Raw genomic sequence first — 19216 nt, 5'->3', positions numbered from 1 at the left:
TTCAAACGATGTGCAAATCGGAGCTGAAATGAAGAAGTTATGACCATTTGAAAACAACTGCACAAAGTTGAAGGGTCATTTCGAAATCATTCCGAAATTCAACTTATGAATTCGAAATGACACCAATTTCGAATTCACCCACTGCCACTTTGATGTTTTGCCTCCTCTACATCGGGAATTGTATCTAGGGCACTCCATTTGCCTTAAGTGGACACCACACAACTATAAATCACCATTTTATTAAATTTTAATCATTTTTAGGTAATTATTTTTGTAATAGGTGGCCATTGAGAGTGTGCCACATGTTAGGTAATTGATGATATTATATAAACTCTCTTAGTTCTAGGTTTTAGGGATCTTGGATTTTTTTTTGGAGAGTTTGACATTGAAGGTGGAAGAAGACAAGAACTTTGGTTTGTTTTCTTTTTCTTCTTTATTAAATATATTGTTTTAGGTTCTTTTGATTCAAATTATGAATTTTTACCCTATTATGGATTGTGAATGTGACATCACCCCCATGAGAGGCTAAGAGCCAATTTCGGGCTTGAAGCATGAAAACCTAAGAGCTAGGAAACCTATAGGGACAATGGGTAAATTATTATAACAATGAGATTAATTATTGGTTGGGTGACAATTTATCATTTTTTTTTATCCTATCCTTGTGAGTTAGTTTAGGGAATGATACGGTAGGTTATTACCTAATACTAGTGATTCTTGGTAATTCTTGATCACTAGTTATCCTTGTCTTCTCTATCATTATTTGCCCAAAAACAAAGCTATAAAGAGTAGGAAGGGTTAAAAATCAAATCTTAAATTAGTAATCAATCTCTTTCATTTGATGGTTTTAGGAATCTGTTTTAAAAAGGAAAAATTAGGTTTATGATGAAATTTTGAGTTATAGAACTCAACTTGATCGTGAGCGGCCAAGGATCCCAAAACCCTAAGATCTTACTACTTAAAAGGCCTTTGTTTTCTCTAATTTCTATACCCTAGGTTAGATTGTGGAAAGCCTCAAACTTGAATCAATCAAATTTAAAATCAATATTCATTTTGTTATCAATATAATTTCTTTTACTTAGTTTCACATTATTCATATATTGTTTTTCACTTAAGAATTTAAACAAAAACAATTCATTTATTCTAGTATTGACAATTTCCATAAGTCAATCCTTGAGGATGATGCCCGAAGTACTACAAAATCCGTAGTGACTATTTCTCTAGTTTTTCTTGACCAGAGTTGCTACGTAAAAAAGACTAAGTATTTTGGTACAACAGAGAATTTCGGTCAGGAAGCAAGCTATGATAGATGAATTTCTAGCATTATTAAGAAACAACACCTAATCTCTTGCATCTTTATAAGAAAGAAGGAAGGAAGGACATAGGTTGCAAATGAGTTTTCAAAGTTAAGGAAAAACCCTAATGGAATGATGAACAAGTATAAAGCAAGGCTCGTTGCCAAGGGATTCATCAAGTTGTTGGATTTGATTTTAATGAGACTTTCAACCTTATTGTGAAACCTATAACCATTTGAGTGGTTCTCATAACGACATTGATTAGAGGGTGGACAATTCGGAAACTAAACATCAATAATGCCTTCCTTGATGGTGACTTGTAAGAGGAGGTTTATGTGGAACAACCAACTAGTTTTAAAGATCCAAAAGCACCTTAATTAGTAGGTAAGTTTCGTAGATCTCTCTATGGTCTTAAATAAGCCTCAAAGGCTTGGTTTGAGAAATTGCACAATGCTCTTATTATTTTTGGTTTCCAATCAACCAAGTCAAATCAATCACTCTTCATTAGGAAAACTTCTCAACATTCTACATTCATTTCGGTGTATGTAGATGATATTCTCATTTTTAGAAGCAATTCTAAAGTAGTGCAAGAATTGATAACTAGCCTAAATCATAAGTTTGCCTTAAAGGATCTTGGTATCATGGATTACTTCTTGGGAGTGGGATGGATTTAATTTGAATGATCGAACTCTCACCATGTTTATAAAGGTGGCTTTCTTGATCCAAACAATTAATCATGTAAATTATGCAACTTTTGATTAGATTCATAAAGATCTTATCTCATTTAACTACATGTCAGTTCTAGACTCTAAAGTGCTTAAAGTAGAAATTCATTCAACTACAAATTATCTTTCCTCATCAAGTATAGGGATACAAAATGAGCTGAATCTAGTTTCATATGGTCTGTAAATATCCCACACCGCTAAATAGATGGATGCATGGAAGGTAAACTATGAAGAATGTCAAGTTCAAAGTTTATGACTTGCATCTAAATTCAAGGGTTTTTGCAAGAAGAGTAATTTTAAAATAAAATGTGTGTTGTGATACCTAGCCAAAAAAAAAAAAAAACCAATATGCATCCAAATTCAAGGGATTGTTTCAAAAACACATGCTTTGTCCAACCATGAAGGACTACTATCATGTTGTATTAATATGTCTAAAACACAAGGGAAGAAATGTAACTTTAAAATGAAATATGCAATACCTAGAAAAAAAATAAAAAAAACAATATCCATAATTTTGGAGTACATATGTGGCAGTGTTTTCACTTACTACATATGGAAGTGGCACTGTAGAAAGTTCATAGATATACAAAAGTGTAATTGAGGCCTTGCAGTATGTTATGCTTACAAGACTTGAAATTGCTTTTAGTGTTAATAACGTATGTCAATTCATTCAAAACCCTTTGGAAGCTCATTGGAAAATAGTTAAAGGAATCTTAAGATATCTAAGTAGAACATTGAAATTTGGCTTGATACTAAGAAAGACATCTACTGCTGCTACTTTAGACCTAGTTAGCTTTTGTGATGTAGATTTGACATCAAATCAAGATGATAGAAATTCTATCTTTGGCTATTGTGTCTATTTGGCATCAAATTTAATAACTTGGTAGTGTAAGAAACAACATACATTTTCTAAATCCTCCATTAAAGCTAAGTATAGAAGCTTAGCAAACATAGTTGTAGAAATGTCTTGGCTACAATCATTGCTTGGTGAATTACAAGTCAAATGTACCAAAGTACCAATTATATAGTGTGATAACTTAAGCATAGTGATGCTTGTTGCATATCATATTCTTCATGCAATGACTAATCATATATAGTTTGATTTATATTTTGTGAAAGAACAAACAGATAAATATAAGTCATGCACCTTCTATGGATCAAATTTTTGATATCTTAACCAAGACTATTTCAAGTTCTAAGTTTCCAACTTTGAGATACAAACTCAGAGTAGACAACTTAACTACTCTAAGTTTGAGCAGGCCTGTGAACACTAGCAGTTAAATTGTATTAAGTTGTTAAAATAGTTAGGACACTTGTTGCTTCTATATTGGGGATGTTAGGAATTTATTAGAAGATTGATTAGTATTATGTTAGAAGATTAGTAATTAATTGGTCCTATTTAAGTCATCTAAAATACAACTAATGAAAATTACTTCTTTAGAGAAGAAGCTTCCTCATTTTCTTTAAATTCTTGAGAATGACCAAATTGATCCTTATAAATAGCTTATGATACACCCAAGGGTGCCTTTGACATCAAAAGGCCACAGATGGACCATAGAATCTTGTTAGACATATGAAATGCATCAGTTGTTCAGTTTTATATTTGGCAATAAGGGTTAAAGAAGGGCAATCACTTATTCTTAAGATCAAAGAGTTAAAATAACAAAGGGAGTGGATACTTTCAAGCACATAATACTATAGTCTGATGAAACAATGAGTCTGGTAGGTGTTGCAAAATCCAGATTTATTTGCCAAAATAGTGTGTTGGACCTTTGAGTTAGGGGAATCAGATGCTTGATTTAAACATAAACGAGCTACTAAAAAACAAGTGTGGGTAGATTTCACATTAAAAATTAGAGAATCGCCCAATGTAGATTTAGAAGAATAGTTTTGGCAGCTCATGTTTGAAAGATCGATCTTCTAGCTAAGAAAGGAGCTAGAGTAGGGATAGTGTTGACTAATCTAAAGGGAGTTAATTTAGAACAAGTCATCAAGATCAATTTTTGGCTTCTCATAATGAAGTCGAGTAAGCGACCTTTTACCTTTAGGATTAGAGATGGCAACTGGCTTACTTATAAAGAAGTTGATGGACACAAATAATCTAAACATGCTCATAACAATCCTTAAATAGCAATTAGATCATAAGCAGAATTGTAAACAGGTCGAAACCATACCTCCTACCATTACCATTCTTACAGGTTAAAACAGTGTCTTCAATTTTACAGGTTTAAGGTGCTTCTAAACCTTTCTCAACCTTTACTTAGATAATGTTTTTTTTTTAAGACTGAACGAGAGTGAAGGCTTAGGGAACCCTACCCTTTAGTGCTCTGCACCTTTTTAAAGACTCTCTCCATCACCGAGTTTGCTTCAAGGGTGCACAAAACATGAGGTAGTGATGTGAACGTGGTTTTGAGCGTTAATCCTCATTCTTAAATTAATGGAATGATGTGGACCACATTCCGAATCACTTCTTCAGTTTGTTACCCAAGATCCAGGAGAAACAAAATCCCAATATTCTCCTATTTGGTTCATATATTCCATCATTCACCATAGCAAGAAACAAAACACATGAATCATGAGAATAGGTCCTCTAAAACTGAGTATTATCTTCCATGTATCACAATGCATCATGTCTCTTAGACACTAGCCCATATAACTTAATGAATAAACCCTATGTTTATTTTAGGTCCAAACATTAATGATATTTCTCAACAAATGAATAAAAGTGTACACAAAGAAAATTAAATATGAGAAAACAACACAAATAGAGTTCCATTGAAAATAACATTTGTTTTTACAACGAAAATCACATAAAGGAACCAAGTCCCAATCTATCTACATAATCCTTAAATTTCAACGATGGCATGCCTTTAGTCAAAGGATCAACAATCATCAATTCAATGCTAACGTGTTCAATAACCATTGTTTTCTTTTTAACACATTCTCTTGTGGCTAAATACTTGATGTTGATGTGCTTGTTTTGACTGCTACTTTTGTTGTTCTTAGCCATAAAAACTATAGCTGAATTGTCACAATATATCTTCAATGGCCTAAAAATTGAATCCACAACTCTAAGCCCAAAAATGAAACTCTTTAACCATACACCATGCGAGGTAGCCTCAAAACAAAACACGAACTCAACCTTCATAGTAGAAGTTGCAGTCAAAGTTTGCTTTGCGTTTCTCCAAGAAATAGCTCCACCGGCTAGCATAAAGACATATCCTGAAGTTGATTTTCGTGAATCAATGCAACCAGTGTAGTCAGAATAAGAGTAGCCAATCACTTCCAAATTATCAGTCCGTCTATACATAAGCATGTAGTCTTTGGTCCGCTGAAGGTACCTCGTCACCTTCTTTGCAACTTTCTAATGGTATATACCTAGATTACTCTTATATCTTCCTAACATCCCAATAGAAAATGCAATGTCAGGTCTTGTACAGACTTGAGCATACATCAAGCTTCCAATAGCAGAAGCATAAGAAATGTTCTTTATTTGTTCCCGCTCAAGATCATTCTTCAGGCACTGGTCCAAATTAAACCTATTGCCCTTCACAATGGGAGCTATATTTGGTGAACAATCCTTCATCCGAAATATCTCTAAAACCTTGTTGATATAGGTCTCTTAAGATAGACCTAAAAGGCCTCGAAATCTGTCTCTATATATCTTAATGCCAAGGACATAAGTCATATAACCCATATCCTTCATGTCAAAGTTTTTAGATAGAAATTGTTTCACCTCATGTAGCAAACCCTTATCATTGGTTGCAAGTAAAATTTCATTCACATATAGAATAAGGAAACAAATCTTACTCCCACTAACTTTCTGATATATACATTGATCCATAATGTTCTCCACTAAACCAAATGAAGAGATAACATCATGAAACTTCAAATACCACTGGCGGGATGCTTGTTTCAATCCATATATGGGTTTCTTAAACTTGCATACCAAATGCTCACCACCACTAGAGGAAAATCTTTCTGGTTGTTTCATGTAAACCTCTTCCTCTAGATTTCCATTGAGAAATGCTGTTTCACATCCATTTGTTGAAACTCTAAGTCAAAATGTGCAACTAATGTCATAATGATACGAAGAGAATCTTTCTTAGATACAGGAGAAAAATTCTCCTTGTAGTCAATTCCTTCATTTTGAGTGAATTCTTTAGCAAAGAGTCTTGCTTTATATCTTTCAATGTTGCCCAATGAATCATTCTTTGTCTTGAAGACCCATTTACATCCAATGGCTTTTGCACCATTAGGCAACTCAACAAGATTCCAAACTCCATTAGATGCCATAGAATTCATCTCATCTTTCATAGCATCATACCATAAATTTGACTCTTTGCAACTTATGGCTTGTGAAAACGTTTCAGGATCATTTTCGGTTCCAATGTCATAGTCTGATTCTTGAAGATACACAACATAATCACTAAGTATTGTTGTTTTTCTTGCTTTGGTAGATATTCTTAATGTTGTATCAACATTTTCCTGAGAATCACGTTGCTCAACAGGTTGTTCAACAATTTCTGGTGAATCTTGAACAACTTGATATATTGGATTGTCATCAGCAATTTGTGGAACTTCAATGATTGGTTGTCTATCACCTGGTTGAACTTGAGGGGAGTTGTGAATGGTAATCAGTCTATCACTTGAAGTGGATGGTTGAGCATCAATATGATTTTTTTTTTTCCAGAAACAATGTCTTGAAATCAATTGCTCCCACTAATCAAGTCATTCTCAAGAAACTTAGCATTTCTTGACTCCACAATTTTAGTGATGTGAGATGGACAGTACAATCTATACCCTTTAGACCTTTCAGTATATCCAATGAAATACACACTAATGGTCCTTGGGTCTAGTTTCTTCTCTTGTGGGTTGTAAACTCTTACTTTAGACAAGCATTCCCAAACGCGTATATGTCATAAACTCGGTTTCCAACATTTCCATAATTCAAATGGTGTCTTAGGGACAATTTTTGTTGGAACTCGGTTCAATATATACACTGTTGTTTTAAGAGCTTCAATCTACAAGGATTCAAGAAGCTTTGAGTTGCTACACATACTCTTAACCATGTCCATTAATGTTCGGTTTCTTCTTTTAGCCACACCATTTTAGTATGGGGAACCAGACATGGTGTATTGAGCAACCATCCCATGCTCTTGAAGAAAATTCGCAAAGGGACAGGGTGCTTGTCCATCCTCGGTGTATCTACCATAATATTCTCCACCTCTATCTATTCTCATAATCTTTATTTGTTTTTCGCATTGTTTCTCTACTTCAGCCTTAAAAACTTTAAAGGCACCCAATGCTTCATTCTTGTTATAAAGCAAGTAGATATACATGTATCACGAGTAATCATCCATTAAGAAGATGAAGTATTTCAGACCATATGCGTCCATGTCTGGACAACAAATATATGAACATATGATCTCTAATATGTCTATGCTCCTCTTGCCACCCTTATTAGACTTGTTGGTCTGCTTTCCCTTAATGCAGTCCACACAAGTGTGAAAATCATTAAAATCTAAAGTATTGAGTACTCCATCATTTACTAATCTCTTAATTCTCTATATGGAGATATGTCCTAATCTCCGGTGCCACAGCATAGAGGAATCTTCATTCATAATACATCGTTTTGTACCAGTGTGAACATGCATAGTGTTATTAGTGGTATCATTTTTCAAATTGATAAAGAAAAGACCATTAGACAATGTACCATTTCCAACAAATTAGATTTATAAAACAAACTGAAAGATGTCTCATAATAACTAAAGGAATAACCCAAATGTACAACTCTTGAAACTAAATTCAAATTCCTAGAGAAACTTGGAACATAAAATGTCTTTTCTAAATTCAAAGTAAAACCACTACTTGAAACTAAGTTGTATGTTCCAACAACCCCCACATGTGAACGCATCTTGTTTCTTGAATAAATGCATTGCTCACTTAGCATTGGCTTCCTTAGGTTTTGCATAACCTACAAGGTATTCGAAACATAGATTGTAGAACCAGAATAAATCCACCATTTGTTATAAATGACATCAACCATATTGATTCATAACAAACAAATGAGATTGATTTACCTTTCTTCTCAACCCATTTTTGGAATTCGGTGCAACCCTTTTCATGTGTCCCTTCTTCTTACAAAAGAAACACCTATTAACCTTCTTGATTCCACCTTGAGGCAGTATTTTACCTTTCTTTTTCTTTTTAGCCTGATTCTGATCCTTTCCTTCCATTGCCATTAATGTACTCTCACCCAATTCCATTTTCAGTCTTCCTTCCTCTTGAACACACATGGTCAGAAGCTCATTAATTGACCACTTATCCTTGTGTGTGTTGTAGGAGATTTTGAAGGGTCCATATTGTTGTGGAAAAGTGTGCAAAATAAAGTGCACAAGGAAGGAGTCAGACATTTCAACCTCAAGTGTCTTCAATTGTGCCGCAAGATCCCTCATATGCATTATGTGCTCTCACACACCACTCACATCGGTGAGCCTTAAGGATGAAAACTTCATTATTAAGGTGCTGGCAAGTGCCTTATCTGAAGTCACAAATTGTTCATCAATAGCCTTCAACAATGCCTTGACATTATCATGTTGATCGACAAAACAACGAATACCATAATAGAATTTGGTCTTTATGAACATCAGACTAAGCCAATTTGATCGCTCACATTGTTCATAAGGAGCCTTTTCTGCTGTAGTGCTAGTGTCAGTAATGGTTGGCTTGTCTTTCCTGATAGCATAATCAATGTTCATGCACCCCAAATGAAGGAGAATTCTCTCATTCCAAACCTTATAGTTATCACCATTCAATTTGGGAATGTCATATTTTATATTAGAGAAATTCACAAGTTGCATGACTACACAAAAATTAAATATACATGCTTATAATTCAAAATTGAGACTAATAACTATATATCATGTTTTACCAATGTAACTCATGTTCCAAAATTATGAATCTAGTGACATAAAACTTGCCTGTGGGCTAAAGTTCTAATTCAATTAGATCTATGTAAAACCTTATGATAAAATTATCAAATTATGTTCCCTTTCCTAATTCTTGTGGGTAATTAAGAAATATAATTTGATATTCCATCCTAATTAATTATATTAATATAATAAAAAATTCATGTGGGATAAAATTTCATTATATCAAATATAATTAATTAGTCGTAATGTCATTTTCCTACATGTGATCCTAAAACACTTAATATATATATATATATACATAATTAAAGATGTTGTGGCTACTCCTTAATTAATTAAAATTATATGGATCACTTAACATTTAATTAATTTACAAGAAAAACTTATATAAATTGCATGAAACTATAAGCAATATATACACAAAACTCAATAGCAATGTTCTAATATGTTCAACTCAATATTGCATGTATAATAAAACAATATATCATACACACAAAATTATGAAATAAATATTATAAGCATATAAATATCTAAAATTAAATCCATAAAGAGCCTTTAAGAATAAATTTAATGTGCAAAATTATTTAATTTAATATTGTATGCATAATAAACCATAAAAATATACATTCAACTAATAAAAATAAATAATATAGCACATAAAATATCCATAAAGAAACCCATAAATCAACATATCTTAAAACACTAAATTTTATGAATTTTAAAAAAAAAAATTAAAGATTGCTGAAAGGAGTCGAATTTGGGCAATGGTTAAGTAAAAATCAAGGCTAAGACCAACTAGGCTATTGCCATTTTCTTATTTCTTTTTTACTTATTTGTTACTTATTTACAATCAAAACGACAAGCCCGTCTCATCATCTTCAACCTCCAACCGGGTCTGTTTGACCTATTTGCGATCCGAAATGAAACCCGATGATTTACATGTATTCCAAACAACAATTGGATGATTTAAAACACTAAAATGTTAGAAATCTCATCTCCTAATGATTTCTAACCATATTTTTCATAAAAAAAAATTCTAAAACCAAAAACTTCAAAATATCAAAACTCACAGTATTTTTTATTGATAAACGCAGATTGTTAAAACGAACAAAGCAAAGACATACAAGGCTCTGATACCAACTGATGGACATAAATAATCTAAACATGCTCATAACAATCCTTAAATATCAATTAGATCATAAGCAGAATTGTAAACAGATCGAAAACATACCTTCCGCCATTGCCATTCTTATAGGTTAAAACAGTGTTCAATTTTTCAGGTTTCAAGTGCTTCCAAACCTTTCTCAACCTCCACTTAGCTGGTGTTTTTTTTAAGACTGAAAGAGATTGAAGGCTTAGGGAACCCTACCCTTTAGTGCTTTGCCCCTTTTTAAAGACTTTCTCCATCATCGAGTCTGCTTCGAGCGTGTACAGAACATGGGGTAATGATGTGAACGTGGTTCCGAGCGTTAATCCTCGTTCCTAAATTGATGGAATGATGTGGACCACATTTCGAATCACGTCTTTGGTTTGTTACCAAAGATCCAGGAGAAAGAAAATCCCAACATAAGTGAGTTAAGAGTGATTCTCAACTACTTGTGTAGTAGGTTTTGGGCCATTATAAAGCTAAGGATGAAAGAATACCTAGACATCAACTCATTACTCGGCAACCACCATGGAACTAGAACATGCTCAATTGGGATCTACTTGCAACCAGAATGTCGATTCTTTAGCCCAGTTTACTTCTTCCATGTAGCTCCATTTCAATCCACGTTTACTTGTGGATTAGAGGGGATGGCAAATTTGGTGAAGTCCAATACTGCGGAGTTGGCTGAAATCCATGATGAGATCTAGTAATGCTCTAGATTAGAGGCAGTTCATTTTTGCAGTATTTTATGGAATGGTGCATCTCCTTCTAATAATCAGGGCTACACGGTTTTTGATTGTCAATGATAATCCCATCGATGATCATTCTTGGGCCTATCTCTGAAATTGTTTTCTCATAGCCAAAACCTCAAGAAATGATGCATAAAATCCACGGGAGAGTTTATGGCAGCCATGCTGGAGGAAGGAGTATAGCTCGTAAGGATATGTCACAAGGGGATTTTTGGTCATACGCAGAAAGCTGCTCTCCAATATAGTCACAATTCTGATGCATTCCAAGGGAATGCACCCATAATTTACCCGCCTAAGGAAAACTTAAGAACTCTGACTAGCCCATGGCCATTTAAACATATAGTTGGGCCACTTCCTCTGGTGCTGGGGCAAAGGAGGTACTTAGTGGTTGCTATTGATTACTTCACAAAGTGGATTGAAGCGGAGCCTTTTGCTAGGAACCGAGAAAGGGACTCACAATTTTATTTTATTTTTTTCTTTTTAAAGAAAAATATGACATAATGATTTGGCAGCCTTAAAGTGATGGTGTCTGATAATGGCTCACAATTCAACAACGAAGAATTCAAATCTTTTTTTGGTAAATTATATATGGTACCGAAAGTAGGTTTTCTTCCCCTCGTTATCCTCAAAGTAATTGAAGGCTTTTGGATTGTTTGAAAAAATGGTTGACCCAATCTAAAGGAAGATAGTTACAAGACTTCCTTAGGAATTTCGGCTTTTATAGTATTGAAGTGGTTATCCTAATTGAAGCCCATGTTCCCACTTTGAGAACAGATATGGCTAGTTCAACCAAAACCCTCTAACCTAGTGACTTTTAAGTTTTGTTTGGTAAAGTTAGCCATATATATAGATCACATACTAAAGTTATTGTTTTCATTATTATATAATTTCAAAACCTCAATGGATTTATGATAAGATTGTTTATTTACAACGAACTCAATGAATATATCAGGATTTATAGCTATAAAAACCGGTGAGGATGGTTTTAAATCTCTTCAAAAACTAATTATTGTAGGGGAGTTATTAAAATCGTTGAATTTGGAATACGGTAAAATAGCTCTTGGAGGGGGAACTAAGTGTCCCAATGGCTCTACTTACAGGTAATTATTTTTAAAAATAGTTTTATAAATGATTTTTAGAAACAATTTTTAAAAAAACACCTACCAATCAATATAATACCGCATGAACAACTCTCTTATTTTCAGAATGACTTGTTTTGTTTTCCTTTTCAAACTTGGCCAACATATCTACCCTCAATTTCTTGTAACATACATGTATTAATAGATTTCTCTTGCATTTGCATGTCTTGATATTCCGTTTTCAAAATTCCCCATCTTGTCATAAAGCACCTTATCATGGTCAAATTAAACCTAAACATAACAAGTCTTTTTTATGCACGCAGGCACCCAGTCTAAAAGAAAAAGGAAATAGAAAGGTAGAAACCATACCTTTTTTTATGTCTCTCCTACAATTGTGTTTGGATGATTTATTAAAATAAAATTATTTAAATTAAGATTTTGATTCCCGATATTATGTTCACTTTTATTTCCACTTGGCATTCCTCTTCCTATTCGATCATTTATCAATTATGTGCTGCAGCAAGTCCACTAATTTAAGATTAGTAAATTAATTTTGTACAACTTTGTCTCTCTTTAGTGATATGATACCAACAAGGGCTTCACATGATCTTCAAAACAGACACGGCAAATTGGGCCTTCACAGGCTTATTATCATTGGGCCCAATTTTATATCGTATCTTCGTATCTTGGATCCTTCTTAGTCTTTCCGACCACGGCGTATCATTTTTATACAAGAAGGGAAAATTCTAAGTCACGAAACTTTTAATTTGAATCTTAAAACAAAAATACGAAGAAGTTGATAGAAAGCAAGATCAAGAAACCACCTGCTGTAATTAGGTAGTAACGGATTAGGACAGTTAGCTTATTGTTAGGGTTAGTTAGCATATTGTTAGGGTTAGTTAGACCAAGTGGTGAAGCTGATGTTCAAAATCACCTAATACTGTAAATGAAAGATTTGAACTTAGTGTGAATTACATAACCATTTTTATTACTTAACATTTTCACATATAATGTTAAAAAACGACTGTTCTTTTCTACAAAAATAGATAAAAAAAAAAAAAAATTACTTGAAAGAAGAATTTTTGAGAAAAATACCAACAAATTATTTCTAAATTGTTATTTAAAGAAATAGTAAAGATATTAATTTCCTGTTCTTTCCCTTATTATTATTATTATTATTATTATATTATTCTGTCCAACACATGTCTACGTGGTTCAAATCAAACCTAAATTTAGTTATAAAAGTCTGAGAACCACTTGGTGTGGGACTTGGATTTCACAGCTGTACGTTTGTCTTCTTTAAAAACAATATTTATTTATTAATTTAATTTGAAAAAGCCCAATTAGAATATGTTGTCCCCCTTTGTCCTATTTGCACGTCTAGTTTAGAATCCATGTGCATCCCAATAATTCACCACCCAATACTACATTCCCTAAAATTATGTAACATGAAAACTATTAGTGGAAAAATAAGTTAATAAATAAACCAAACTAATTTATCGTGGAGAATGTAATATAAAGAGAGAAATTTAGTGGAAAAATTGCGAGTGAAATTAGAAAATGATTCTAAAATGAGTGGTTGAATAGAATATTTTTACTTATTATTTTCATCTATATTTACTCTATGTTTGATCTACGATAATATCAATTAAGAATAATAATAGATAGGTTCAAAACATATCATCACAATCCCCGCTCAATCCTATTTATTTAAATTAATTCCCATCATTACTAATAAAAAGGTGAAGCAGGTTGGACGAGGATAGGGATTTCCCCTTACCCACCCCATTTAATTTTTATTTTTATTTTTTACTTTTAAAATATTAAATTATATTAAAAATAAACATAATTTATAATTAATTAAATATTATACATATTTATAATTTATTTCTATAAAAAAATAATATTACATATATATATATATATCTTTAAAAAGTTAAAAATGAAAAGAAATTAATTAAAATAATTTTTTATTTAATATTATGACAAAGTCATATTTGAATCTAATTTGAACCCATCCTAAGTTTCTGAACAAATTCCATACTCGTCCTAAATCCATTTATATTTATCCCAACCTCATATCATTCGAAGATGGGGCCGAGTGGTGAAAAACTTATTCTATTGTCATTCTTAGTATTAATTCTATATTTGATTTTAAAAAAAAAAAAGAAGACAAAAAACAAATATAGAAAAAAATTAGAATATGTATATATATTTAAAATTAATTAATTATTTTTACATTTTTTAAGCTTATTTTATATTTTCTTTCTTATATATAAAGATTAAATATTTAAAAATTGCATAAATTTGTAACGAGTTGCTATAATATTTAATTTTCTTTCATATCTCCATAAGCTGAACATAAAAAATAAAAAAATAAAAAAAAAATCATTTTTCATTCCTTAAACTTATGCATCTTCAAATTATGTAATTTTTATATACAAAACAAGAAAAATAAGTAAAATAAATTTTAAAAACATATGAAATTAATTTAATAACTTTAAACCCTTTTTTTTATATATAGTTTTATATCTGTTAATTTTTAAAATATTTATTTATTTGTACTTTTCCAAAAACTTTAAGTAACTCAGGGTAATATTTTAATTTTTCAAAAAAGTAAAAATAAATATTTTTTTAGAGCATACAAGAAGATGATACGGTGTTTTTTGTTTTTCAAAATATAAGAATCCGAGTGTACCATGTAACGAGAAGTACATATAGAGAAACTCATCATAAATGTATTTAGGTTTCAATCTTCTTCTCATATCATCAGCTCGGCAGTTACCAAATAGTTAGCCTGTACCTGGAGGCTGGGGCCTGGGAACTGGGAATGAGACCTGAAAAAGCAATGGAGGTAGACTTAAATTCTCACGGAGAAACACGCATCCCTGTCTATCATCTGTCACGTGTGAGGGCCGAGGAGTACATCAACGCAATACCCAACTCCATTCACCCCTGCTTCTGCTTGTGACCTCCATCAATATCACTCTCTCTCTACCCCCACTTCTATTTTGTATTTTCTCATCAAAATTGACATATATGAAAATCCATCAATCTACGTACGTACTGAAATGCTAATACCAATACCAATACCATTGATCCATCATCCAAACTTTATTTTAATTTCTCATCATTGTACGTATCTCTATAACTCGCTTTGTAAGTAATTAAATTACAAACGTACACAAAATAATATTACAAATTCAACCACAATGTCACCCTCTTTTTAATTTCATTCATCAATTCAGTAATATAATATAATCAACCTATAAACCAAAACCTCTTCTATGGGGCCGTGCCATTGTTGTACACTGAGCACTCGTACGCCGGCCGTGAGAGCTGCCCGCCCGCGCTGGCCGGACAAGCCGCAAGCCCTACCGGAGGGACCATGCAGTTATAGGAGAGGCACAAGGACACTGAGTCCGGCAAGGCCAGTCCCGATTGCATCGGAAAATCCGAAATGTAATTGTGCTGTAAATACAGTGTCTTGGTGTCACCTCTGGAAATGCTGTTGACATACTCGTCTGGGACTCTTCCAATCAGACGGTTGTTGTTCAGGAAGAGGGTCTCGACGCCTGCCAGAATTGGAGAGAGTTCTCCCGTGAGGAGATTATGGCTGAGATCGACGATGGAGCCCTGGGCGTAGGATGTGGAGGAGGCATCAGTGGGGACCCCACCGGAGAAATTGTTCCGTTGCAACAGCATTGAATTAAGCCTTGAATGGAACAGTGACTTGGGGATGGGCCCACTAAATTGGTTCATGCTTAAGTCGAGGTACACTAACTCAGAGAGTGATTCCAAGCCGTTGATGGGGCCCCACATCCTGTTCTCGGAAACCGACAAGTAACGGACCGACACCGGCATTGACGACGGCAGCCGCCCCCATATCTTGTTTCTCTTCACATCAATGTGGAACAGTTCCTGACTCGCCGGGAACTTGGGCAACTCACCGGACAACATGTTGGAGGCCAATATGAGCACCTTCAGCTGATCCAGATGAGCAATGCCGGGAGGGATAGAGCCGCTGAGTTGGTTGAAACTCAGATCCAGAGTATGCAAATTATGCAGGGATGACAAGGAGGCGGGGATTGGACCGGTGAGACGGTTGTTGGTGAGGGAGAGGACTCGGAGGTTGATGAGGTTTCCGAGCTGGGGAGGGATGGGGCCGGTGACGAGGCCGGCGTAGAGGACGAGCTGAGTGAGTTGGGTGAGGTTGGAGAGGGACGCGGAGAGCGAGCCGGCGAGTCCGGGGGAGTCGGAGAGGCCGGTGCCAAGTATAAGAGAGGTGACCCGGAGGGTGGGATTTGGAGAGGAGTCGTCGAGAGAGCAGATGACACCGGCGAAGGCGGAGCAGGGGCGGGGAGAGGCGAAATCCCATGTGGAGAAGAAGTGAGTGCCGGGAACGTCGGTGAGAGTGTTCTTGATTGCGAGCAATGCAGCGATATCCAGGGTGTTGAGCTGTAGTTGGAATGAAGGAGCAGCATGGAATAAAACAAAAAATATGGAGAAAATGAGAAAGAAAGAGGGAGAGGGAGCCATAGAGTTTAGAGAGAATTGAGGCGGCAACAGAGGAGAGAAGAGAGTAGTAGAAAGGCTCAGAGTAGGGGGTTGGTAGGGTGGTGGGGAGGGAGCATTAGATCAAGCATAAATGGATATGGGGACATAGTATTATCAATATTATTGTCTTTATGTCCAGAGCCTCCCTGTTAGATCTCAAAATGTGATGAATTTGGCCTTCTCTGCTCTCTTTTGAGAGAAAGGCATGAAAATAATAGAACCACTTTTTGAGTATATATATATATATATATATATATAGAGAGAGAGAGAGAGAGAGAGAGAGAGAGAGAGAGAGAGAGAGAGAGAGAGAGAGAGAATCCACTTCCGCTTGCAATTTCAAAATAAATCAAGATTCCTAGAGTTTTTATGCTTGTTTTATGGGTAGGCAGAGAGTTGCTACGTTTAAATCTGGTTAATGGTAGCACCAACCCACGTTCCCAACCAACCCATTTGTACAATGGGGATACCCAATGTCAGAATCTTAAACAAGGGTTGGAGGAACTCTCAAATCTAAATTTATGCCACAATATATATATATTATAAATAGGAGACAAAAAATAATATTAAAAGTTTTTTTTTCTCCTTCTCAAAGTATATTCTCTAATAATTTAACTTATTCATTATCAATCAAATATAGAAAACTTTACTTAAAGATTTTTTTTTAAATTTCTTTTCTTCAAAATTTTCAGGAATCAAACCGTTTGTAGTGAACTAATTGCTTTTATTCACTGTATTTTTTAAATAATGAAGAAAGTGGCATCACGTTTGGCCAAAATCCCAAAGGAAAACCAGCGGTCACATTGCATGTCATGACACACGACATAATCAAAAGTTTCCAAAGTAATGTCCCTGAAATTCACAACTCTGTCTTTCAATAAAAGAATAGAGTCGGGTCAAAATTAAAGCAGAGTGTGTGGCGCACATTTTGATGGGGGGTGTGTTATTATTTTTAAAAAAGGGAAATCAACAGGGAAGGACTAGTGGGAGCACATGGATGAGTGTGGGCAGTGGGCATAGAAATAGAGGAGAGGAAGAAGAGGAATATGGAGCACTAGATGTGATATAAAAAGTACAGGCAGAGGACAAAAGGGGATTCATATTATAAGAGCTGCCCACTGCCCACCGCGCATGCAGATGGATTGAAGCTTGGTGAGAGAGTATGATGGGCAAAAACTATAAAGAAAGAAGAAAGAAAATATGTCACTTTCTTCATAATTCTGGTAGGGCTGGTGCAGGCTGCAGAAAAGAAAGTCTCTCTCTCTCTCTCTCTCAAGCTCTCCTTAGTCCTTGCATCATCATTCATTCAGTTTCAGGCTTTCAGGCTTTTAGGCTTTTAGGCTTGCCTGCCTCAGTAAGAGAGTGTTACAAGGTAAAAAGCATATGCCAAATGGGAGAGGCCTACTCTCTCTCTCTCTCTATCATTGCAGGGAAACTGCTCCCCCAACCAAACAGCCTTGTCCATTTGCTTACCAACATACTCTATTATTCTCCACAAAACGTGGGCCTAACCGTATTCACTACTCACTGTGACCACAATGCTTATAATTTTCCACCAAACATGGCCCTTTTTGTACCTTGATGCTCTCCCTTCGATCATGGGAAAAAAAAAAAAATTTCACAATAAAGATTTCTTTTAATTTGCCATAAAAAAAGTGAAAATAAAAATGATTTATTTTTATATGTTTGCAAATTATTCATTTATTTGGAATGATTAAGGCTCTAAGGTTCTATTCGTCTCCGTGTTGTCACTGTACAAATGTTTTTAGCTTAAGGCTATAGCCTATATATTTATAAAGTGAATCAATTAGGTGGTGTTTGTTTTTTTACTTAATTATAAATAGAACCTTAATACTTAATAGTATTAAATATTAAGTTGTTTGTTTTTGTAGTATTTTATTTCTATTAAGTATTAAAAAGTAAAAAAAACCATTATGTTATTTTTTCTATTTAGAAAAAGCCACATATTTTGGCTTTTTGTATTTAGTAAAAAGTTTATAATTAGTCATGAAAAAGTAAAAAAACAAACAACCTAAATTCTAAAACTAAATGATTTTCAGCAAAAAACCAAAAAAACAAATACTACCTTAGTATTTGGATACAAATAAAAGAAAGTTTTTTGACAAGTATTTTTGGCGATAAAATATAGGTGGAGAACATTATCAACTATAGTCTAAATTTGATTTTTAAAATTTGATAAAATGTCTAATTTTTCTAAAGAAAGTACATCTTAGAAATTTTGTTCTTGACCATTCGGTTTTAAGTTAACATTTGTGTGGCAAAAAGCTATTGGTGCCTTTCTGAACTGTCCTACAATAAAAAAAAATCCAAGATCAAATATCTCAACATGCCCTTGTGCAAAATACAATATGTGAATCATGTCCTGTTGCCTTTACTAACTCTTGCTCATGTTTCATACTTCATATTTAACTTTGTTGAGAAATCATCATTTTTCCATTCTTTTATACCCTTCTTTGATTTATTTGTTATCATCTTTTCACTTATTTTATCCATTCTATTTATTTCTTTCATTATTTCCCTTGAACACATTTATCTCTTTAATTCACTTTTTTTTTTCTAACTATTTCATTTATCAAACAATTCATTCTCATTTGACATATTTATCTGAATTAAATTTTATTTATTACGAATCTAATGAAGACTATTTTTTTTTATTAAGAATATTCATTTAAATTACGTTAGAATTAAGTTTGATTTTATAAAAAACTTAATTAGAA

The 19216-nt window shown here is 33.8% G+C and overlaps 1 protein-coding gene across 1 annotated transcript; it reads right to left on the bottom strand.

Annotated features, from left to right (window-relative positions):
- Nucleotides 1–15019: 15019 nt before the first annotated feature.
- LOC100262125 (LRR receptor-like serine/threonine-protein kinase RGI5) lies at nt 15020–16733 on the bottom strand. Its single transcript, XM_010649916.3, has one exon. The coding sequence runs from the start codon at nt 16461–16463 to the stop codon at nt 15210–15212; it is 1254 nt and encodes a 417-aa protein (XP_010648218.1). The 5' UTR covers nt 16464–16733; the 3' UTR covers nt 15020–15209.
- Nucleotides 16734–19216: the final 2483 nt, after the last annotated feature.

The sequence above is a fragment of the Vitis vinifera genome, chromosome 3, assembly GCF_030704535.1.
Source record: "Vitis vinifera cultivar Pinot Noir 40024 chromosome 3, ASM3070453v1".
Lineage (NCBI taxonomy): Eukaryota > Viridiplantae > Streptophyta > Magnoliopsida > Vitales > Vitaceae > Vitis > Vitis vinifera.
Note: the sequence above shows the minus strand (reverse complement) of the source record. Positions and strands in the feature narration are given on the sequence as shown.

Excerpts from the sequence above, each read along its gene's own strand:
- LOC100262125 (XM_010649916.3), bottom strand. The coding sequence starts at position 16,463 with ATGGCTCCCTCTCCCTCTTTCTTTCTCATTTTCTCCATATTTTTTGTT.